Source organism: Urocampus carinirostris, chromosome 1 (genome assembly GCF_059441175.1).
Source record: "Urocampus carinirostris isolate Australia breed hairy pipefish chromosome 1, RoL_Ucar_1.0, whole genome shotgun sequence".
NCBI lineage: Eukaryota > Metazoa > Chordata > Actinopteri > Syngnathiformes > Syngnathidae > Urocampus > Urocampus carinirostris.
In genome coordinates, this window is record NC_142349.1 from 20,403,368 (window position 1) to 20,421,660 (window position 18,293).

The 18,293-nt window shown below is 39.0% G+C and overlaps 2 protein-coding genes across 5 annotated transcripts in view; one reads left to right on the forward strand and one right to left on the reverse strand.

The window, feature by feature from the left end:
* cdc7 (cell division cycle 7 homolog (S. cerevisiae)) overlaps positions 1-9,636 on the reverse strand; it is a 15,240-nt gene extending 5,604 nt beyond the window's left edge. Inside the window, exons 1-6 of one of the 2 annotated variants that reach the window (XM_088329659.1) lie at positions 9,174-9,636; positions 8,737-8,812; positions 1,484-1,570; positions 1,259-1,394; positions 1,089-1,182; positions 860-1,002 (exon numbers count right to left, since the gene is read on the reverse strand). In XM_088329659.1, coding sequence (XP_088185785.1) covers positions 860-1,002; positions 1,089-1,182; positions 1,259-1,394; positions 1,484-1,570; positions 8,737-8,812 — 536 coding nt within the window. In that variant the 5' untranslated portion in view covers positions 9,174-9,636. The remainder of the gene's footprint in view (positions 1-859; positions 1,003-1,088; positions 1,183-1,258; positions 1,395-1,483; positions 1,571-8,736; positions 8,813-9,173) is intronic. The other variant, XM_088329663.1, reaches the window with a different exon arrangement.
* Positions 9,637-11,442: 1,806 nt separating this feature from the next.
* Positions 11,443-17,984, forward strand: LOC148373861 (phospholipid hydroperoxide glutathione peroxidase-like). Of its 3 annotated transcripts, none has more exons than XM_088329676.1 (7): positions 11,443-11,562; positions 12,208-12,302; positions 12,810-12,954; positions 14,323-14,474; positions 14,740-14,764; positions 14,858-14,917; positions 14,997-17,984. In XM_088329676.1, exons 1-7 carry the CDS (start codon positions 11,494-11,496, stop codon positions 15,027-15,029), a joined length of 579 nt encoding a protein of 192 aa, XP_088185802.1. In that variant the 5' UTR covers positions 11,443-11,493; the 3' UTR covers positions 15,030-17,984. The 3 variants fall into 3 exon arrangements, with proteins under 3 accessions (XP_088185802.1, XP_088185796.1, XP_088185807.1); XM_088329670.1 differs by lacking the exon at positions 11,443-11,562 and adding an exon at positions 11,613-11,745; XM_088329681.1 differs by lacking the exon at positions 11,443-11,562 and adding an exon at positions 11,786-11,973.
* Positions 17,985-18,293: the final 309 nt, after the last annotated feature.

Genomic DNA, 18,293 nt, shown 5'->3' on the forward strand with positions numbered 1-18,293 from the left:
CACCAACGATTAATCGGCATTTTTGAAACAAATCAATAATAGAGATAGTCGATAATGAATTGTAATTGTATTGTAGTCTATAGTCGTCAAACACATTTTTCCAACATAGTGAGGCATCGCTACTTAAGTGTTAAGCCTGACGCCGGTGCCTGACTAACATAGCGTAAAATTTTGGACTATAGAGCGCACGTGATTATAAGCCGCACCTAGTACATTTTTAAAGAAAAACATTTTGTACATACACAAGTCACATCTGACTATAAGCCAGATCCAGATAAATACATGTCTGTACTAGAGGTCGACCTATTATCATGTGGGCCGATTATTTGCGCTGACATTTGGGAATTTGATGGATTTCGATTGTGGCCTTTTTAATCATTTGATAGGCCATTCTTTACGTTCTCTACCACTTGCTTCAATTTGCAATTTTTGAAAGGATTTCTAGTTTGTTATTTTATGAAAAGGAGTGTTTGGCTTACTAGAGCAGTGCTATACAATAGAGCAAACGTGTTGGTGTTCTCGCTTGTGGCTTTCTTTGCTCAAGCACCCCCAAATTAAACCCAAACATCCCCAACAATTATAGCATTCAAAAAACTTTTCCTTAATAAAAGGACAGGATATGTTTAAATATGATGAAAAACACTAGATTAAACCATAAAAAGTAGAACAAAATTAAAATGTAAACAAGGTAGCGTCAAATACTCCACTGCCTCAAAATGGTTCAGTCCATGTGATTCATAGCACTGGACAAGTTCAAAATGAAAAATGCTTGAGTTTTATGACAATAAATACACTGTAGTAAAGTTAAATTATAAAACAATGTTGAGTAGAGAAAATGTTTTGTGTGGTTTCTACTCACGTCTTAGCCTTCCTGTTGTAGAGGAAGTTGTTAGGTTTGATGTCCCGATGGATGATGCCAAACTGATGGATGTGTTTGAGTGCTTTCAGCAAGTGATAGATGTACAAACGGACCTCTTCAAATCTCAGTGAGCTGATGATGTCCTAGTGGTGACATTTTTCCTTTATTAGATCAATTAAAAAGGACATGTCAAACATATGAGGGGCAGTGCATCTAGTATATATCTTACCACTATTGCCTGATGTTCTATATAAGGCATGACAATCACGACATTATTCTCCTTCCTGAAGCAGTATTCAACACCTATTACATTTTCCCTGCCCCTGCAAGATTTATTTTTAATTTAAGCATTGTGTAAATAAGAGGACCAAATAAAAAGTAGGTGACTAATAAACAAACCCTGCAACACAGAGACATTGGAGTTCTGCAGCAATACGAGTCGGATGGCTGGTTGGAATGAGATGTTTAAGAGCAAACATCGTTCTGCTCCCATCCCGCATCTGAGCCTCACCAAGGTAGACTGAGCTGAATGTCCCTAATGTAAAAGTTAAAAAACAGCTCAAACTGCAATAGTGTGCAAAGAAAAATACAGCATGCATGACACAAATGATCAAAAAAAGGCACCTTCTCCAATTTTCTCTAGGATGCGAAACGTTTTAGCAAGCTGAGGAACAGCCTTGTAGAGGGATTCGGTATCCGACTCCACATTCCCTAGAGATAAAACACAAAATAAAAATTACCAACTCTGTGTCTTGTTGTTCCTGTGTCAAACTTCAGCACTAAGGGCCCCCTTGACTGTGAGACAAATGATTTTACCAAAGAGAGACTATGATTACCAAATTAAGACCATAGAGTGATGTTTTTTTCTTCACCAATCAGGGGGAACACCCAAATACCACATAGATTGAGAGGTGGAAATAAACCCAGGAAGACTGATGCATTTCAGTCATATTTTTCTCGAATTCACTTAGCTACCCAAAAGAAAGTACAACGATGGTTAGTGTATCACGTATGTGGCTATTATTATTATATTTATTGATATCCGACCTATGTAATATGGATATCCGTGGGATTTTGTTATATTAAGACACAAAAGAGGATCTATCTGTAAAATTTAATTAAAAAGGAAGATGAGGGGGTAGGGAAAATAAGTGTCTGCTTCTTACTACCCCTTTTTGAACATGTTAACATTATTTTTGTAGTTGAGTTATTGTCCTGTTTTTATTTTACAATGTTCCAAATAAAGGTTTCTTTCATTCAAAGTTCTCTAAATATTTTCAATCATAAGATACAACCATATGTTATGAAACGTTTTCTTGAAGAATGAATGTTCTCTACTGTTCTTCACTTTCCATGAAACAAAGACGAACAAGACTCAGTTTCACTCGGGCCGGGTCAATCAAAAAATGTCAATGCCAAATATTTAGCTCTTTTTCACTGCTATCTACATATATACCCTACGCTACAAATTACAATCACGGATGAAAAGGGATATTTTCTAAGCACAACAGATTTCTTTACAAACAATGGAAAACATGACTTTCCTGTTTGGCATTGAATGTGTTAACAAATTGTTTATATTAAAAGTGGGGGAAAAAATGGGGTTTTACATTTGAACCAACTCACCACAGTAAAACAAACTCAAGTGGGAGCTATGAATAAAAATATGCTTGCCTTACTTGTCATACTGCTTTAAGATAAATAAAGAAATACAAAATGAGAGTTTTAGCAGTGAACGGGCAACAACATCAAGTACAACTACCAGGTTGAGCTTGCTGAAGCTTAGAAAATACTGCACAATATTGTCTTCAACATGAAATCAGATAAATCTCATTTTTAAGATGCATCCAGACAAATGTCGTTCTATGTCACCTTTATTCCTGCACTCCTGAGTTCTATTTGCTGCGGGCTCCTGAAACTTGACATATCTTGGCATTCACAAGTGCATCAATATTAGACGTCAAATTCTGAGTAGCAGCACACTTCACAATGTAATTTAAATATTGTTAGTTAACCTTGAGCGTTGCCTTTTTTTGTATTATTGCTCGTCACAGAAAAAAACCTATTTAAGCAGATAAGTAGCCCCAAACATGGATAGAACCTTTGCTGGACCTCAGTTCTTTTTCACTTTTACTGTCCTCATATTGGAAGGAGCATATTGGTTTGTATTATAAATTAAATCATAACTTTTAAAGTAAATTATCAAGAGACTTGCTTTTGTTTTTGACAAACTCGCAAATTCACGGCATGCGGATTTAATCATGCATGTTTATTTAATAGTTCATATATTTTTGCATGTTTTAAAAGTTATTTATATTTTTCCTAATAATACATATTGACCCTTTGGACTGGAATCTTAAAGCCAGGGCCTCAAACTATCTCCCCGCGGGCCGCAATTGACCCACGGACTGTGAGCTTGAGGGTTCGTACACGTTTTTCATGGCCAAATGCAAAGCACTTTTAAGGACTTTCAAAGCCACTTTTCATATGTCTCCTGTACCATTAAAATGAATCCAGTGTGAATCATGCATTTTTTGCGTGTACATTCATCTACACATAAGATTTTTAAATGTTGAGTGAATAGTGTATATATTCTTGGATCTGTAACATGAGCGTAACCAGCCTGTAGTCATGTTTTTTTGTAAAGCCCTTAATCACAAAGAGTATTAAAGGGCTGCACAGACCACAGATTATTGCAAACACAGACCTTTTTTTAAAAATGCAGGGAAAAACAAGAAACTTAAAGAGATGAAATGCATGTCGGGACTACAAAGAAGACTCCAACGCTATTTCATCCTAACACAGACTTGGGCAAATTACGGCCCGCGGGCCACATCCGGCCCTTTGTACGTCCCTGTCCGGCCCGCGTAAGACCAATCATAAACACCATAAATTAAACAGTTTTTTTAAACTTTTATTTTGAAATTTTATTTTGACTACATATACACGTCGTAGACTTAGCGCCTTCACGCGCGTATACACCTGAGTGAGTGAAGGTGATACTGTTCGCCAGGGTACCCTCAAGATGTCGGCACACCCCAAGAAAAGAAAAGTTGATAACGAATGCCGTATTTTCAACAAGACATGGACTGCCAAATATTTCTTTACAGAAATTAAAGGTAAAGCAGTGTGCTTAGTCTGTGGTACACAGGTTGCTGTGTTTAAAGAATATAATTTGAATTGCCACTACACGACCAAGCATGAAGATAAATACAGAAACCTGTCTGGTGAAGAGCGTGCAAGGGAGTCTGATGCATTGCTTGCAAAACTACAAACCCAACAAGGATTTTTCACTAAACTTCACACTTCCAGAGATGCAGCCGTCAGGACAAGTTATGTAATTTCTCATAAAATTGCCAGAAAAAGTAAGGCATTTTCCGACAGAGAGTTTATTAAGGAGTGTTTATTGGACTCTGCTGAGCTGATGTGCCCAGAAAAAAAGGGCGCGTTTGAGAACGTTTCACTCTCCCGACGCACTGTAACGAGGCGGATTGAGGACATCGCGGGAAATTTAGAGCTTCAGCTGAAGAAAAGAGCGGCCGACTTTGACTTTTTTTTCTCTGGCTTTGGATGAGAGCTGCAATGTACGTGACACCGCCCAGCTGCTCATCTTCTTACGTGGGATAACCGCAGACTTTCAAATCACGGAGAAGTTGGCAGCCATGCAGTCAATAAAAGGGACAACCACAGGTAATGACTTGTTCAGAGAGGTAAACGCATGTATGGACATGTTAGGACTGAAATGGAACAAGCTTGCAGTTGTGACAACAGATGGTTGTCCAAATCTGGCCGGGAAAAATGTTGGACTTTTAAAGAGAATGCAGGATATGGTGACAGAAATGAACCCTGATCAGAAATTGACATTTTTGCATTGTATTATACATCAGGAAGTGTTGCGTAAGACAGTGTTAAAAATGAAACATGTTGTTGATTCTGTCACTAAAATAGTTAACTTCATCAGAGCGAGAGCTTTAAATCACAGACAGTTTGTTGGAGGAAAATGAGGCTGAACATGGTGACATAAGCTATCACTGCACCGTTAGGTGGCTCAGCCTTGGCAAAAATGTAAACGCTACTTTTTAAAAAAAAATTATGAGCAAAAATAAGGGGCTTTTTAAACTTCAAAACGAAAACGGGCAAATAACAAAGGAAAGTAGTGAAATACCCAAATTAGTCGAAGACTACTACAAAAAATTATATGAAAAAAAGGAAACACATGAGAATGAAATGGGGCATGTATTAGATCATATTTCAAGATCAGTGCGTCAAGACCCCTTTTTAACATCTGACTTTACCCAAGACCAACTGAATGATTGCATAAAGACTATGAAAAAAGGCAAATCACCCAGAGAGGACGGGCTCAACCTCGAATTTTACCGGACTTTTTGGGATATTTTAGCACCAGATCTGATTACTGTTTTTAACGAATTTTCCAGTCGAGACAACATGCCAGACAGTTTCAGAATAGGGATAGTTACTCTATTGCAAAAAAAAAGGAGACAAAACTGACTTAAAAAACTGGCGACCCATAACGCTTTTAAACGTGGACTGTAAAATTTTCAGCAAGCTTCTAGCAACACGAATGTCTGTAGTCTTGGGAGACTTGGTTGATCCGGACCAAACCTGTGCCATCGTGGGAAGGAAGATCAGCGACAGTCTCATGCTGATCCGGGACACCATTTGTTATGCGAGAGACAGAAACATGCGACTAGCGGTCCTAAACCTAGACTTTGAGATAGCCTTTGATCGAGTCTCGCACCAATACCTCTTCAGGGTATTGCAAAAATGTGGTTTTCCCCAAAAATACATCAAGTGGGTGGGACTGCTATACCGAGACATCTACAGCAAATTCATGATTAACGGGAATTTATCGGAAGCAATCGAGATCAACTGCGGTGTACGTCAAGGTTGCCCTATGTCTCCCCTTCTCTATGTTCTTTGCATTGAACCTTTGGCACAAATGTTAAGAAAAGATAGATTTGTCGAAGGGATCAATATCCCAGGAAGTGGGGGACAAATTACCAAGTGTGTTTTGTACATGGATGATTTTAATATTTCATGTACTGACCGCGCATCTGTTGGAAGAGCCCTTGACTTGACTGACCTGTTTGGGAGGGCGTCTGGGTCAAGGCTAAATAGAGAAAAATCACAACTGAAGTTTTATGGACCGTGGAAAGAGACAGAAAAGGCAGGACTCCCACTGACGGTGTTAAAGACAGACCAGAAAATCCTAGGGATAAAATTAAATGTGGATGGAGGAGGCGAGACCAACTGGGATGACGTGACAAGGAAAGTTAAGCAAAGACTTGTTTTTTGGTCACTAAGAAAACTGACAATAGAGGGGAAGGTCCTAATCATCAAAGCGATCATCCACCCACTGCTTTTGTCAATCAGTTTAGTTTTTATGCCCAAAAGAAACGTGCTGTTACAACTGGACCGAGCCATCTTTCACTTTGTCTGGGGCTCAAAGTGGGAAAGGATAAAAAGAGATACAATGAAAAGAAAAAAGGAAAAAGGGGGGAAAGGAGTGCCTGACCTCCAGCTTTTCCTGGGAAGCAAATATGTCTCTCTCCACTTCCAAAACGCTGTGGGCCCACCCAACAACCCGAAAAGTCAAGCGATGACCCGGTTTTGGATGGGCTCATATTTGCGGAAGCTAAAGCTTGAACCAAACAATCGTTTGATTCCAGTTTCATTTAACTTGCCACCAACACATCTCTTTATTCGGGATTTTTTCAAGAAGTTTGATTTGGAAACACAAGAATGTCACACTTTACAAAACCACAGGGCCCTTATTGCTATTGTGCAAGGGCGAGCAACAGTAAGTCCTGTGCGGGGGCTTGCGTTTGGCGAACCTACAACGGTTTGGAGCAACGTGAATCATCCTGCCCTCCCAAACAGACTACGAGACTTGTCATGGATGGTGGCTCATGAGGTTCTCCCAGTCAGAGCCGTAATGCACCACCGAGGAATGTCAGCGACTTCGACATGCCCTCGACCTGGCTGTGGCGCCCAGGAGTCGGTGAGGCACCTTTTTTTGTGAGTGCAACGCTGCAGAGGACTTGTGGACAATGGCCGACCAACTAGGAAAGTTCCCGGACTTGCCAGCAGGGAAGGTCCCTGATGCACAGTACGTGCTTTACGGGGTGAGTCGGTCGAGGAGGTCTCGGAACGACTTTGCCAGGGACTGGCTCACTCTCACCACCATCAAGGACGCCATCTGGACCTCCAGAAACCTGCTGGTATGGAGGTGCAGGCAGATCCCCTCCCGTGGCTGCGCTCCAAATGGCTGCAGATACCATACAATCTGCGAGCGGCGGGCCTAGGACGCAGCCATAAAGAAGAATCGTCTGCACCCACCCTGAGGGGGAAACCAGAGCTACACTGTGGGGGTCCCGGCAGCAACGGCCTGGGTTGTGGAAAGTAGAAGAAAGAAGGGAGAGGACCCACACAGAGGACTGGAAGGATGCTGCTTGGGAGGGTGGGATGGCAGAGCTATGCCCTTGCACAATAGTATTGCCCTTTACAGGTTGGTTAACTACTGTTAAAAGATACTAACTCTGAAATTGTTTAATTGATGTTGAAAATGTCAGGAAAAAATGTTAAAACGTCATATCATCACGTAATATTGTCAATATAACAAAATTGTGACTATGCTTGATGGCTGTTGAGATTGTCGTGTTTGTTTTGCTGCTGTTGGTGTCGGTGGATTTGTTCAGACCAAAAACAATCAACTTTGGCCTGGACGGATCTATCGACGCTAACAAAGATGTTATATAATGAAATTGTGAATATGCTTGATTGCTATTAAGATTTTCGAGAAGGGTTGTTCAAACCTCACATTGTGTTTGCTGTTAAACGTCATATTGAAATATAATATTGTGAATGTGCTTAATTGATTGTTTTCTGTTATTAGTGTCAATAAATTTGTTCAAACCAAACAACAGACTATCATTAGACCATCCCCTGAGACAAAACGTACATGAGGGCAAGGAAAAACTCAAAAACCTCAACATGAGGAAAATTAAGAAACCTTGAGAAGGGACCACACGTGTGGTAATCCCGTTTCCAGGATGACCAGGCTGCAATGGATGTTGCAATAACAAGTTTGATCACATTACCCTGATTTTAGCTAACCTGAATGGCTCCCTGTTATCTTAAGATGTATTTTTAAGGTTCTGTTGGTAATACAAAATCATGCATGGACTTGCTTCCTCATATCTTTCAGATTTAATTCCCCCCTATGTTCTGGTCCGTAGCCTTCGCTCTGAAAATGCTGGTCTACTAGTGATCCCAAGAGCGAAGAGATCCGCAGGTTCGAGAGCGTTCTCCATTTGGGCCTCAATGTTGTGGAATGCTCTTCGTCCTGATATTCAATCTGCAACCTCAGTGGAACTGTTTAAATGTAGGCTTAAAGCACACTTCTACTCTATAGCGTATGAATAACCTATATTTTATGTTGACAATAGTGGTGTATTATTTATTATTGCAACATTATTATTCCATTGCAGCCGTGTCATCCTGGAAGGGGGATTACCTCATGTGCGGTCCCTTCTCAAGGTTGAGTTTTTCCTTGCCCTCATGTAGGTTTTAGATCAGGGGATGGTGTTGTAATAGTCTGTGGTTTGTAATGACCTGTGGTCTGTGCAGCCCTTTGAGACTCTTTGTGATTAAGGGCTATAGTCAAGTCAAGTCAAATTTATTTATATAGCCCTTAATCACAAAAATGTCTCAAAGGACTGCACAGGATTACAATGACACAATTACCTGATCTTAAACCATACAAATAAGCATGACTATGTTTTGCATGCCTGCTGTAGAGAACATAAAGGTCATTTAAGAATCAACGAGTTGAAATAAAACCAAAATTAACTTACTTGATATGTTTTTCTTGTTTCTGAACTTGGCACAGCGGTCTGTTAGGGCGTTTTTAGTGCTGACTGAAGAATCCATCTGAAATTCAGAGAGCCAGAGGGAAAACAACTGATGTTTTTTAATTTTGTACAGACCAACACACCCATACAAGTGAACTTTTAGTGGAGTTTTATTTTTTTAAAACAGCATTTGCTGTCACACTAATTTTGTATTGTTGTTAACTGTTAGCATGGTGAATATTATACATGAATGAAGAGCGCACACAAAAAAAACGTGTACAACAAAGCAAGTAACACAATGTGATGAATTGAGGCTAATTGAATAAATAAGGCGAAAGCATTGTTACAATGTATTTGAATTGAAACAAAATTGTCCCTACATTTTAAAGCACAGGTGCACTACTTACACACAAATCTAACAAAACGGTAAGAGAAATTACCTCATGTGTTATGAAGTGCAGCGTTTCCAACGACGATACCCACTTGAATATTCAAAGGTCTTTAAATATTAACACCTACTGTAAGGTTTTTGTTTTTAGGTTGTTACCAGCGGAACAGTTTAAAAGAGAGACTGTTACACTTTCGACGACAGACTGAAGCTTTTTCCGCCAACGAACTACCCGCTAAAATGATGTCATGTCCACGAAATCTCGCGATACGCAGACACACCGCGAAAACGAGAGGTAAACGCCGGTATCCGTTAAGTTTGATCTAATTTTACTTTTTAACAAAAAAAGGATAATCAATATTTAATACAGTATTGTGTACAGACACGTTTGAACTGATCGCTCCGAAAGATTGTCCGAGGCTTAGCAAAGTCAAATGAAACTATTTATAGGTGGGGGGCGAGATTTGAAAAATTAAGGCTGCAACCATGACTTTAAGCAAGTAGATATCGGCAGAGTAACTAACACATGCGCATTTCATTGACGCGCTCGAATAGACTTCTTTTTTTCTATCTCTTAAGTGTGTTGTTCAGTCCTGAACAGGCTTGATTAAAGCAGATAGGTGCAATGGAAACAAAGCAGAAGGGGTCTTTGTATTCAGTTGGGCATTAGAGAAAATATTATACTTTAAACTTTTTAAGGACACCACGCCACAAACTACAAACCCCACTTTGAGGGGTGTAGGTAATTTTTAATACGTGGTTCTCAATCTATTTATCAAAGTGTCATGAAATGTTTTATGAATTTCATTTTTTGTTTTATTTCTCAGGAAATGTGATCTTGATTAATGATTGTCTTATGAAGTTTTTTTTTACATTTGGTGTCCAGAATTGATATTCCCTGTAAATGAGTGGTAGATATGTAGGAGTTTATATGTTAATATTTCAAAATCTCAGCTGTTAAGAAACAAATTGCTTTGGAACGGCATTCACCAATTTGTTAAAATGTGTCTTGATTGGGTAGAAGTCCCATTTGCAAAGTTTTCACAACTTTATATTCCACCAAGGCCGCGATTGACGTGGTTGGATAGTTTTATGAGTGCACTGCAGGAAATAGGTCTAAATATAGTGGAAGTTAGAGCTCTTGTTGGTGATCGGAATGAGTGGAGAGGTGCTGTGAAAGGATAGTGGGATGTTTGGACGCATTCTAAGGGATGGGCAGGGCACCTGTATGATGCGGCAGGGGTGAACCAGTGAAAGCTGTCAACCTGAACCGAGTGACATGGCCGCTTTCTTGTGTCCCGAGGCATATGACCAGGGTAGATAGATGCATAGATATTCCACCATTATCATCCGTCAGGTGTAAAAATGACCATATGTTCCTCTCAAACCAAGCTTAAAAAATATATGATTTTTTCCGATGTAAATCGTAGTTGTTATTAGAATAGTTATGCACACAGAGTGATTTTCTGCAAAGTAGAATTTGTTTGTGCAAAGGAGACAGTCTCGAGTCATGTTTATTTGTATAGCCCTTAATCACAAGGAGTCTCAAAAGGCGACACAGACCTCAAAATATTGCAAATTACACCATCCCCAGATCTAAAACCCTGACACATGAAGATAGGTAGTTGAATTTTGCCAGGTTTTCACACATTTCAGACCAAATGCCACCCAAAACATTTGTTTTTTGAAGAAAAATCAACATAAAAACAAATATTAAATAGCCATAAAATGTATCACTGTGAATACATAGTTGTTTTTTTTAACAAAATTATGAAAGTTTCAACTCAACTCCATTTCATTTAGAAAGCCCTTTATTACAGCACCAGCCGAAGATAAAGTGCTGTACACAAAAAACGTATTTTCACACCCATAAGGCGGCATTAGGAGGTAGAGCGGTCATCTTGGGATCAATAGGTCGCAGATTCGATTTCCAGCTCCTCCGTGTTATTTATCGAAGTGTCCTTGGGCAATACACTGGATCCCCAATGCCCCCATTAAGCAGGTAGGTGCCTTGCATGACTGACTCCCTATTGGTGTGTGAGTGTGTGTGCGAATGTGTAAGTGTTAAGCACACTGTAAAGCGCTTTGGGAGGTCTACATTGACTTGAAAAGCGCTATATAAATGCAGATCATTTACCATTTATAAAGCTGTCAAAATATATTGCATTCAGGCCAGTCTCGTTCATTTCTTTAACCATGTGACTTTTTTCATGTAACGTGATTTTCATTTTTACCCAAAAAGTCAAAGTGCATTCGGTTGATAATTTCATTATTTTGTTACTAAACATGGGCGTTATTCAAACGTGAAATATTGGGTGGGTTGTGCTTAACACATGACGTAACAACGTTCGCTGGCGCTATTGCTTGGTGCCATGTGGTTACTGCGAACGTCTTCCGTGTTATTAGGAGTGATCGGGAGCAGAGGTGTGACAAGAACGATGGTAGGACATTTAATCCTATCGATACTGTTACCCAACTTTGTAGTTATTATATTGATTGGTTTCATTTGGCTACCACCTGCAACGTCATTTTCAATGACTATTTTTAATACGCGGTGTAACAGCGAAACGGGTCCGACGTTGGTGCGGTTTACATATTTTGAATCGACGGACCACAATGGCCGGGTTAGGTGTTTTCAATTCCCGTGATTCGCATTTTCTTCCGAATTGCGACGACATTGACTTAAGTCTCCTGGTTATGAAATGCTTACGCCACAACTCCCGCTGTTAACGTTGTATGCTATCAACGGTAGTGGTGCAAAATCAGTTTACTTAGCTTAAGTCCGTTCTTAGACGTCGAAAGAAACCGAGGCAGTTACAGCAATTAATATGATCAAGCTTGTGTTATAAAGAGTATGCATTTTGAAACAGCCTTACTTTTTAAATTGCGAAACTATTTTAGGTTGCTACATTAGCAAACAGGAATTGTGTGGTTCTGTGACACGACGGGAGTAAAGGTTATGCTAACCAGAAGTGATAGTGTAGGCGTGGGATCGGGATGTGTTCCAATACCCATCAGCACATTAACTGGTGCAGGTATCGACTCGTTTATGTTTTAGTGCTAACTGATTTTTTTTTCTTTTTCAGTGTGCGCAAATGAAGGATTGGCAAAGCGCCAAGTCCATCTACGAGTTCTCTGCAAAAGATATCGACGGCAATGAGGTGTCACTGGAAAAATACAGGTAAAGTGACATTTTGCATGGCACACGTAGCCGTCGTGCCATTCTTGGAGTACTATCTAGTAGTGATGGCGAATTGAAGCCTCCTAGTGGCACAAAAACCTTTAAGTTAATAAATTGATTTGAATACTGGGCCAAAATCACTAAACTATTATACCAATGTTAAATTTTATAAAATATCATAAGTCGAGAAATTTGTATTTTTACAAGATTTACTATTCGAGGTCTCGTTCTCATTGTCTCTTTTGATACTAGTGGCAGTCAAGCAGTATTGCCTCTGTAATTAATATTTTCGCTTTGAAGTCCCGAAGAATCAATATTTTTGTTTATCCATAAATGCATTCATATATCTTCACAAACCAGTGTCATATTCTCCAATGCAGTGGGACTTAATATATTATGACTCTAACTCTAATACTGTAAATGGGCGACCTGGCTTACTGACACTACTATCCACTGCTCTTCTGAAGTCTTAACAGATTTGTACAATGTTTTGTGTTTATAAAACAGGGGTTACGTGTGCATCATTGTAAATGTGGCTTCCAAATGAGGAAAGACCGCTGTAAACTATACTCAGCTTGCGGAAATGCACGTTTCGCTCGCTGAGAAGGGTTTACGTATCTTAGGATTTCCCTGTAACCAGTTTGGAGGACAGGTAAGTTTGTCTGGTAGTGGTTTTCTCTATTTAAATTGCCATTGGGTTATCAGCACCTACCTATCTACCAAAGCGATATCCCCCTAATGGGGAGGTGGCTAGAGTCGAGAACAATTTCACATCCATTCACCTTAGCTTTACCCAACCTAACACCAAACATTAAGGCCCCAGCACCACTGAGTAGTTGGGCCATGGAGCATGGCTATAAATATCTGATGTAGTAAATATGCAAATTTAATCTCTATTTCGGCAATCATCTATGTTGACACTAACGTTTTCTTAAAAAAATGCCAGATACTTTGCACTAATATGTTAAAGCACCAGGGTCAAACTTGGGTGCCAGATAACGTTCAAAAATAAAAATGTCTTCTTTTTTTGTGGTTTACTAAAGAAAATTTGATGTGTCAATGCCCTTTTTTCATCCATCAAATTGTTGTTCGCTTATTGGTGTGAAATCTAAAAGCTTGGTAGCGTTGGAGGTAGGGCGCCCGCCTAGAGACTGGGAGGTTGCTGGTTCAAGCCTCGGCCGGGTCATACCTAAGACCTATAACATTGGTACTCATTGCCTCCCTGCTTGGCATTAGGTGTTGGATTTGGGAGGTTTGGTCACCTAATGACTCCCAACACATCAGTTGGGTTGAGCGAGGGGGTTGGGAATCCCCTCCTCTGTATCAATTTCCCAGAAAGAGTCAGAATGTGTTCTTGACTCTAGCCATCTCCCACTAAGGGATATGGCTCCGGTATATATTATTGGTGTGAAATCTAAAAAATAGCATTTTTTTTAATAGATATTGATATTTTTTGCATTTTTTGCAGTATAAATAGGACTGGGTCAAGATTTTTTTTTAATCAATGCTGAATCAATTTTTTTTAGCTGAGTAGTGAACACATGACTCGGTTGTTTTTTTTTTCCTTTTAGCTAAAGATGAAATATCTTTTAAAATGCTTTGATTTGTTTCTTTTTAAATAAAAACAAATTCATGATTAATAAATCTGATTGGTTGCATTTCATGGCAATTAAGAGATTTTTATGATATTAGAATCTATGTGTTACTTGATTATGAAAGTTTTTTTCATTGTAATATGCTATTGTAAAGCATTAATTAAAAAAGTTACTTCTTCTTAGTAACTATTTGGGACTTTTATTGTGTCCTTGATATTCAGGAATAAACCTCCTTATATATATGTAATAAGAAAACCCCTGAATTATTTGTGGGGGGGAGTGTAACCAATGGATCAAATTCTGATAAATTCAGTTTAAAAATATCTGGTTTAAGTCTCAGTGTTTGTAGTGACACACACACACACACACTAGTATTTTTACATCACTTGGCACACATGCTCTGAAATTGTTTGGTGTTGGTCTAGGAGCCTGGATCTGAAGCAGAGATTAAAGAGTTCGCCAAAGGTTACAATGCAGACTTTGACCTCTTCAGTAAAATTGATGTGAATGGAAACAACGCTCATCCTCTTTGGAAGTGGATGAAAGCTCAGCCTAACGGAAAAGGATTCCTTGGAAAGTACGTTTACCAATAATTCATAAGAAACACTTGGATCCGTGCAATCTACAACTCTTTTTGCTGGGAATTCCTCTAGTGCTAACAGATGACTAGCTGCGTCTCGAACCTTTCTGTTTTAACAATCTTCTCTTTAAAAGTAGTGAGTCACTCATCCGAACATGTCCAAAGTACTAATTGTTGTTTTGTTTTTGTTTTTTTAACCCTTTTATGACATTGTTGGAAATGAATTTAAAAAGTAACAAAATGTTTCATGTTTTTTTTTCAGTAACATCAAATGGAACTTCACAAAGGTAACTTGCTTATTATGCCTGTAATGGTACTGTTTCGGTCCTGCAATTTTTTTTTATCCCGCTTTGAGAATAAAATGATCTTTTTCCGGACAGTTTCTAATAAATAAAGAGGGACAGGTGGTAAAGCGCTACGGCCCAACAGACGACCCCTCCGTAAGCGACATTTACTTTTTCTTTATAAATTCAGTTTTGCATTTAAATAAAGGTGAAACTATATGTATTTTCCTTGCAGGTGGTCGAGAAGGATCTGCCATCTTACCTGTAAGGCGACTGTTTTTCGTGTATGATCACATGTGGATCTCCCATAAGGACTTAAGGTTATTGGTGTGCGGGTCTCTAGATCAATGACGTCCTGTCTGTTAACCCTATGATTAGGGGTGGACAGGTCTGATGACTCAGCGTGCAACTAATCTCTAGACTTCCCGCTACACTACCTTTTATAAGACCGTATGAGAAGTGATTCTTCAGTGATCTAATGCAAGAACAGACTTGTTAACGTGATTACCGTATTTTATGGACTATAAATCGCCTTTTTCACTAGTTTGCTGTTCCTGGGACGTATACTCCAGAGCAAGTTATAAATAAGAAATATATAATTTAACCCACAAGTGGGCTTGATAAACTATTGTAGCAACAATTTAAACTGTAAATATTGTCTTATTAAGTCAGCTGAGAGGAACTGAACAACAATGCCTCCCAAAAGAAAATCTTACTCTGCGGAGTACAAGCTGCAAGTTGTGAAATATGCAGTGGAAAACGGGAATCGGGTTGCAGAGAGACACTTTGGAGTAAATGAGAAACTTGTTAGGGATTGGCGTAAAGCCGAAGCTACTCTGGCTATGATGAAGAAAACAAAAAAAGCTAATCGGGGGCTTAAAGCCAAATGGCCACAGCTGGAGGAGCAACTTCGCCAATGGGTGCTTGAACAACGCGCAGCAGGGAGAGTCTTGTCGAAAGTGAAATTACATCTACACGCCCGGGACATCGCCAATGCGTTGAATATCACTGACTTTTCAGGAGGACCTTCTTGGTGCTTCCGCTTCTTACAGCGTAATCAGCTCTCAATCAGACAGCGGTCCGGGGCAGCCCCCAAACCGCCAGCTGATTACCAACTGAAGATTGATCAATTTCTTGATTTTGTTAAAAAGCAAGTAGTGGAGCATAGCGTGACGCCGGATCACATCATCAACATGGATGAAATCCGCCTAAATTTTTACATTCCCGCGGGTAAGGGTGCGACAGAGAAAGGCGAAAAGAATTCCAATGCAATGAAACCAGGCTATGATAAATCCCGTTTCACCGTGGTGCTTGCATGTTGCGGCGACGGCTCAAAATTGCCACCGTTGGTAATTTTTGCAGAGAAATCTGCACCAGAAATCCCACCCCCATCCGGCATCATGGTGGCTGTGAATGAGAAGGGGTGGATGGATCAGGAAATGATGAACGTTTGGCTCACAAGTTGCTTCCCGATGCGCCCTGATGGCTTCTTTACAATGCGCAAATCTTTGCTAGTGATGGACAAAAAGCTAGTGCACATGGCACACCTGGTGAAAGCAAAACTGGAAGATTACAATTCCATACCCGTAATTGTACCCGGAGGCTTAACCAATGCTCTCCAGCCACTGGACCTCTCTGTGAACCCAATCTTTAAGGTAACGTTGCACCGCCTGTGGGTGCAGTGGATTATGGGCGATGAACATAGAAACACAGAAACTGGAAAGCGGCATCATGCTTCTATTCCAAAAATACTTGAATGGATCAAAATAGCTTGGGATTCGGTGACAACTGAGAACATTTTGTTAGGATTTAGAAAGGCAGGACTAATTGGAACTGAAACGGATTATTCTGCGGCTATAGACTGCCTTATCAAAAAGGAACCCCCCCTTGATATTCCTCTTTAGTTTTTTTTCAGTTTTGTAGAAGTGCCTCAGAGGAAAGAATAATGTACTGGACTTAGTTATGTAGCGGGAAATATGGGTATTTGAGTAAGAGTAGACTTGTTTTAGTTGATAGTTGTCCCTTTTCCAAAATGTTAACTTTGTGAAGTGGTGTTTATTTAGTCAACCATTATATATATTTGCCGCACTTCAAATTATGAAAACTAGACTTAATCCTACTAATAAACACAAAGTACGACCACAATCTGAGTGCATTGTTGTGAACTCATGAAAAATGGAAATGTAGTTCCTTACAAGACTGGACTCAAATCTATAAACATTTTAATTCATAAAAAAATGTATGATTTTGTTAAAATCCTCTCATCCATTACAAAAATACTGCCAATTTCTGTATTTTCTCTCTCAAAAAGGTGATAATGTTTTGTGAACTTGATTATTCTCTGATGGAAATGTTCATTTAGCTTACAAGTAACCGCAAAGACTACAGTGGTTAATCTCACTAAAATGCTGTTTTTTGTTAAACTCGATGGACAAAATTGCTTCCAATTTGAATAAACTTGTTGTTCATTAAAAAAAAAGCTTGAAAAACAGCTGAATGGGATTGATGTTATTTCATAAAAGCAAACATGTATGGCTGAATTCGAACTAAAACGTAAGATATCAAAATTAATTAAATTTAACACTTCCTTCGTGCTGAGTAGCATTATTTGCTTTCATTTGTATTCTATTCAACCTGGTACTTTTCATTCTTTAAACTAATATAACTAGAATTTTGTGAAAGTGTATCTACTTTTGGTCAAGCACTTAGTAAAGTTAACCAGCAAAAATAAGGGTTAAATACACTTCCAAAGGACCAGTTGTGGAGAATGTAAACCATATGTGTGCATGTATATGTATATATATATATATATATGTAAAACTGTTTACTCGTAAAATTATCCCAAGTACTTTATTTTGATTTTTCTCTGCTACCAAATAGTTTTTTTTTTTTCCCCCCCCTAGTCAAGTGCGATTTAATAGTCCGGAAAATACGGTAACTGAAACAGCCATTCCTTCCATTTAATCACCTTCACTTTCTATGCTTGTCAAAAGCAACGATGTTGAACTCCACTGACCGTCTCCATCCTCAAATCTGCCCATGATAGCTCAGAAGGACGACAGTAAACTGAGCTACAGCTTTGCATCAACATGCTTTTGGAAATTTTGGGGTCTTCGTCATTCGTATTTACATTAATCTGTCCGTGCAAGTAAACTAGACGCTTTTCTTCATTATTGTAGTTGGTGGATAATTAAATGTGAATAAATGTACTTGTTTTCTCACAGTCTGCACATTTATTATTTGTCTCAAGCATTTCAAAAGTAGTAACAATGACCAGTGACATTTATTTTTTAAGTTATGTCAAAATGTGCTGGCCATTTGGAATTGCTTGTTTGAATTTGAATTTTTCAATTTCTTGTTTTATATAGTAGATTGCAAATTTTATTGCAAAAATCGATTCCTTTTTTTGATTCTGTTACATACGCTAGACCAGGGATTTGTAGCCTTTTTTTATCAACGTGACCAGTCATTAGTTAATCATTAGCACAAAGGGATACCAATTTTTAGAAGTAAGCAGGTTAAAATAAGCACT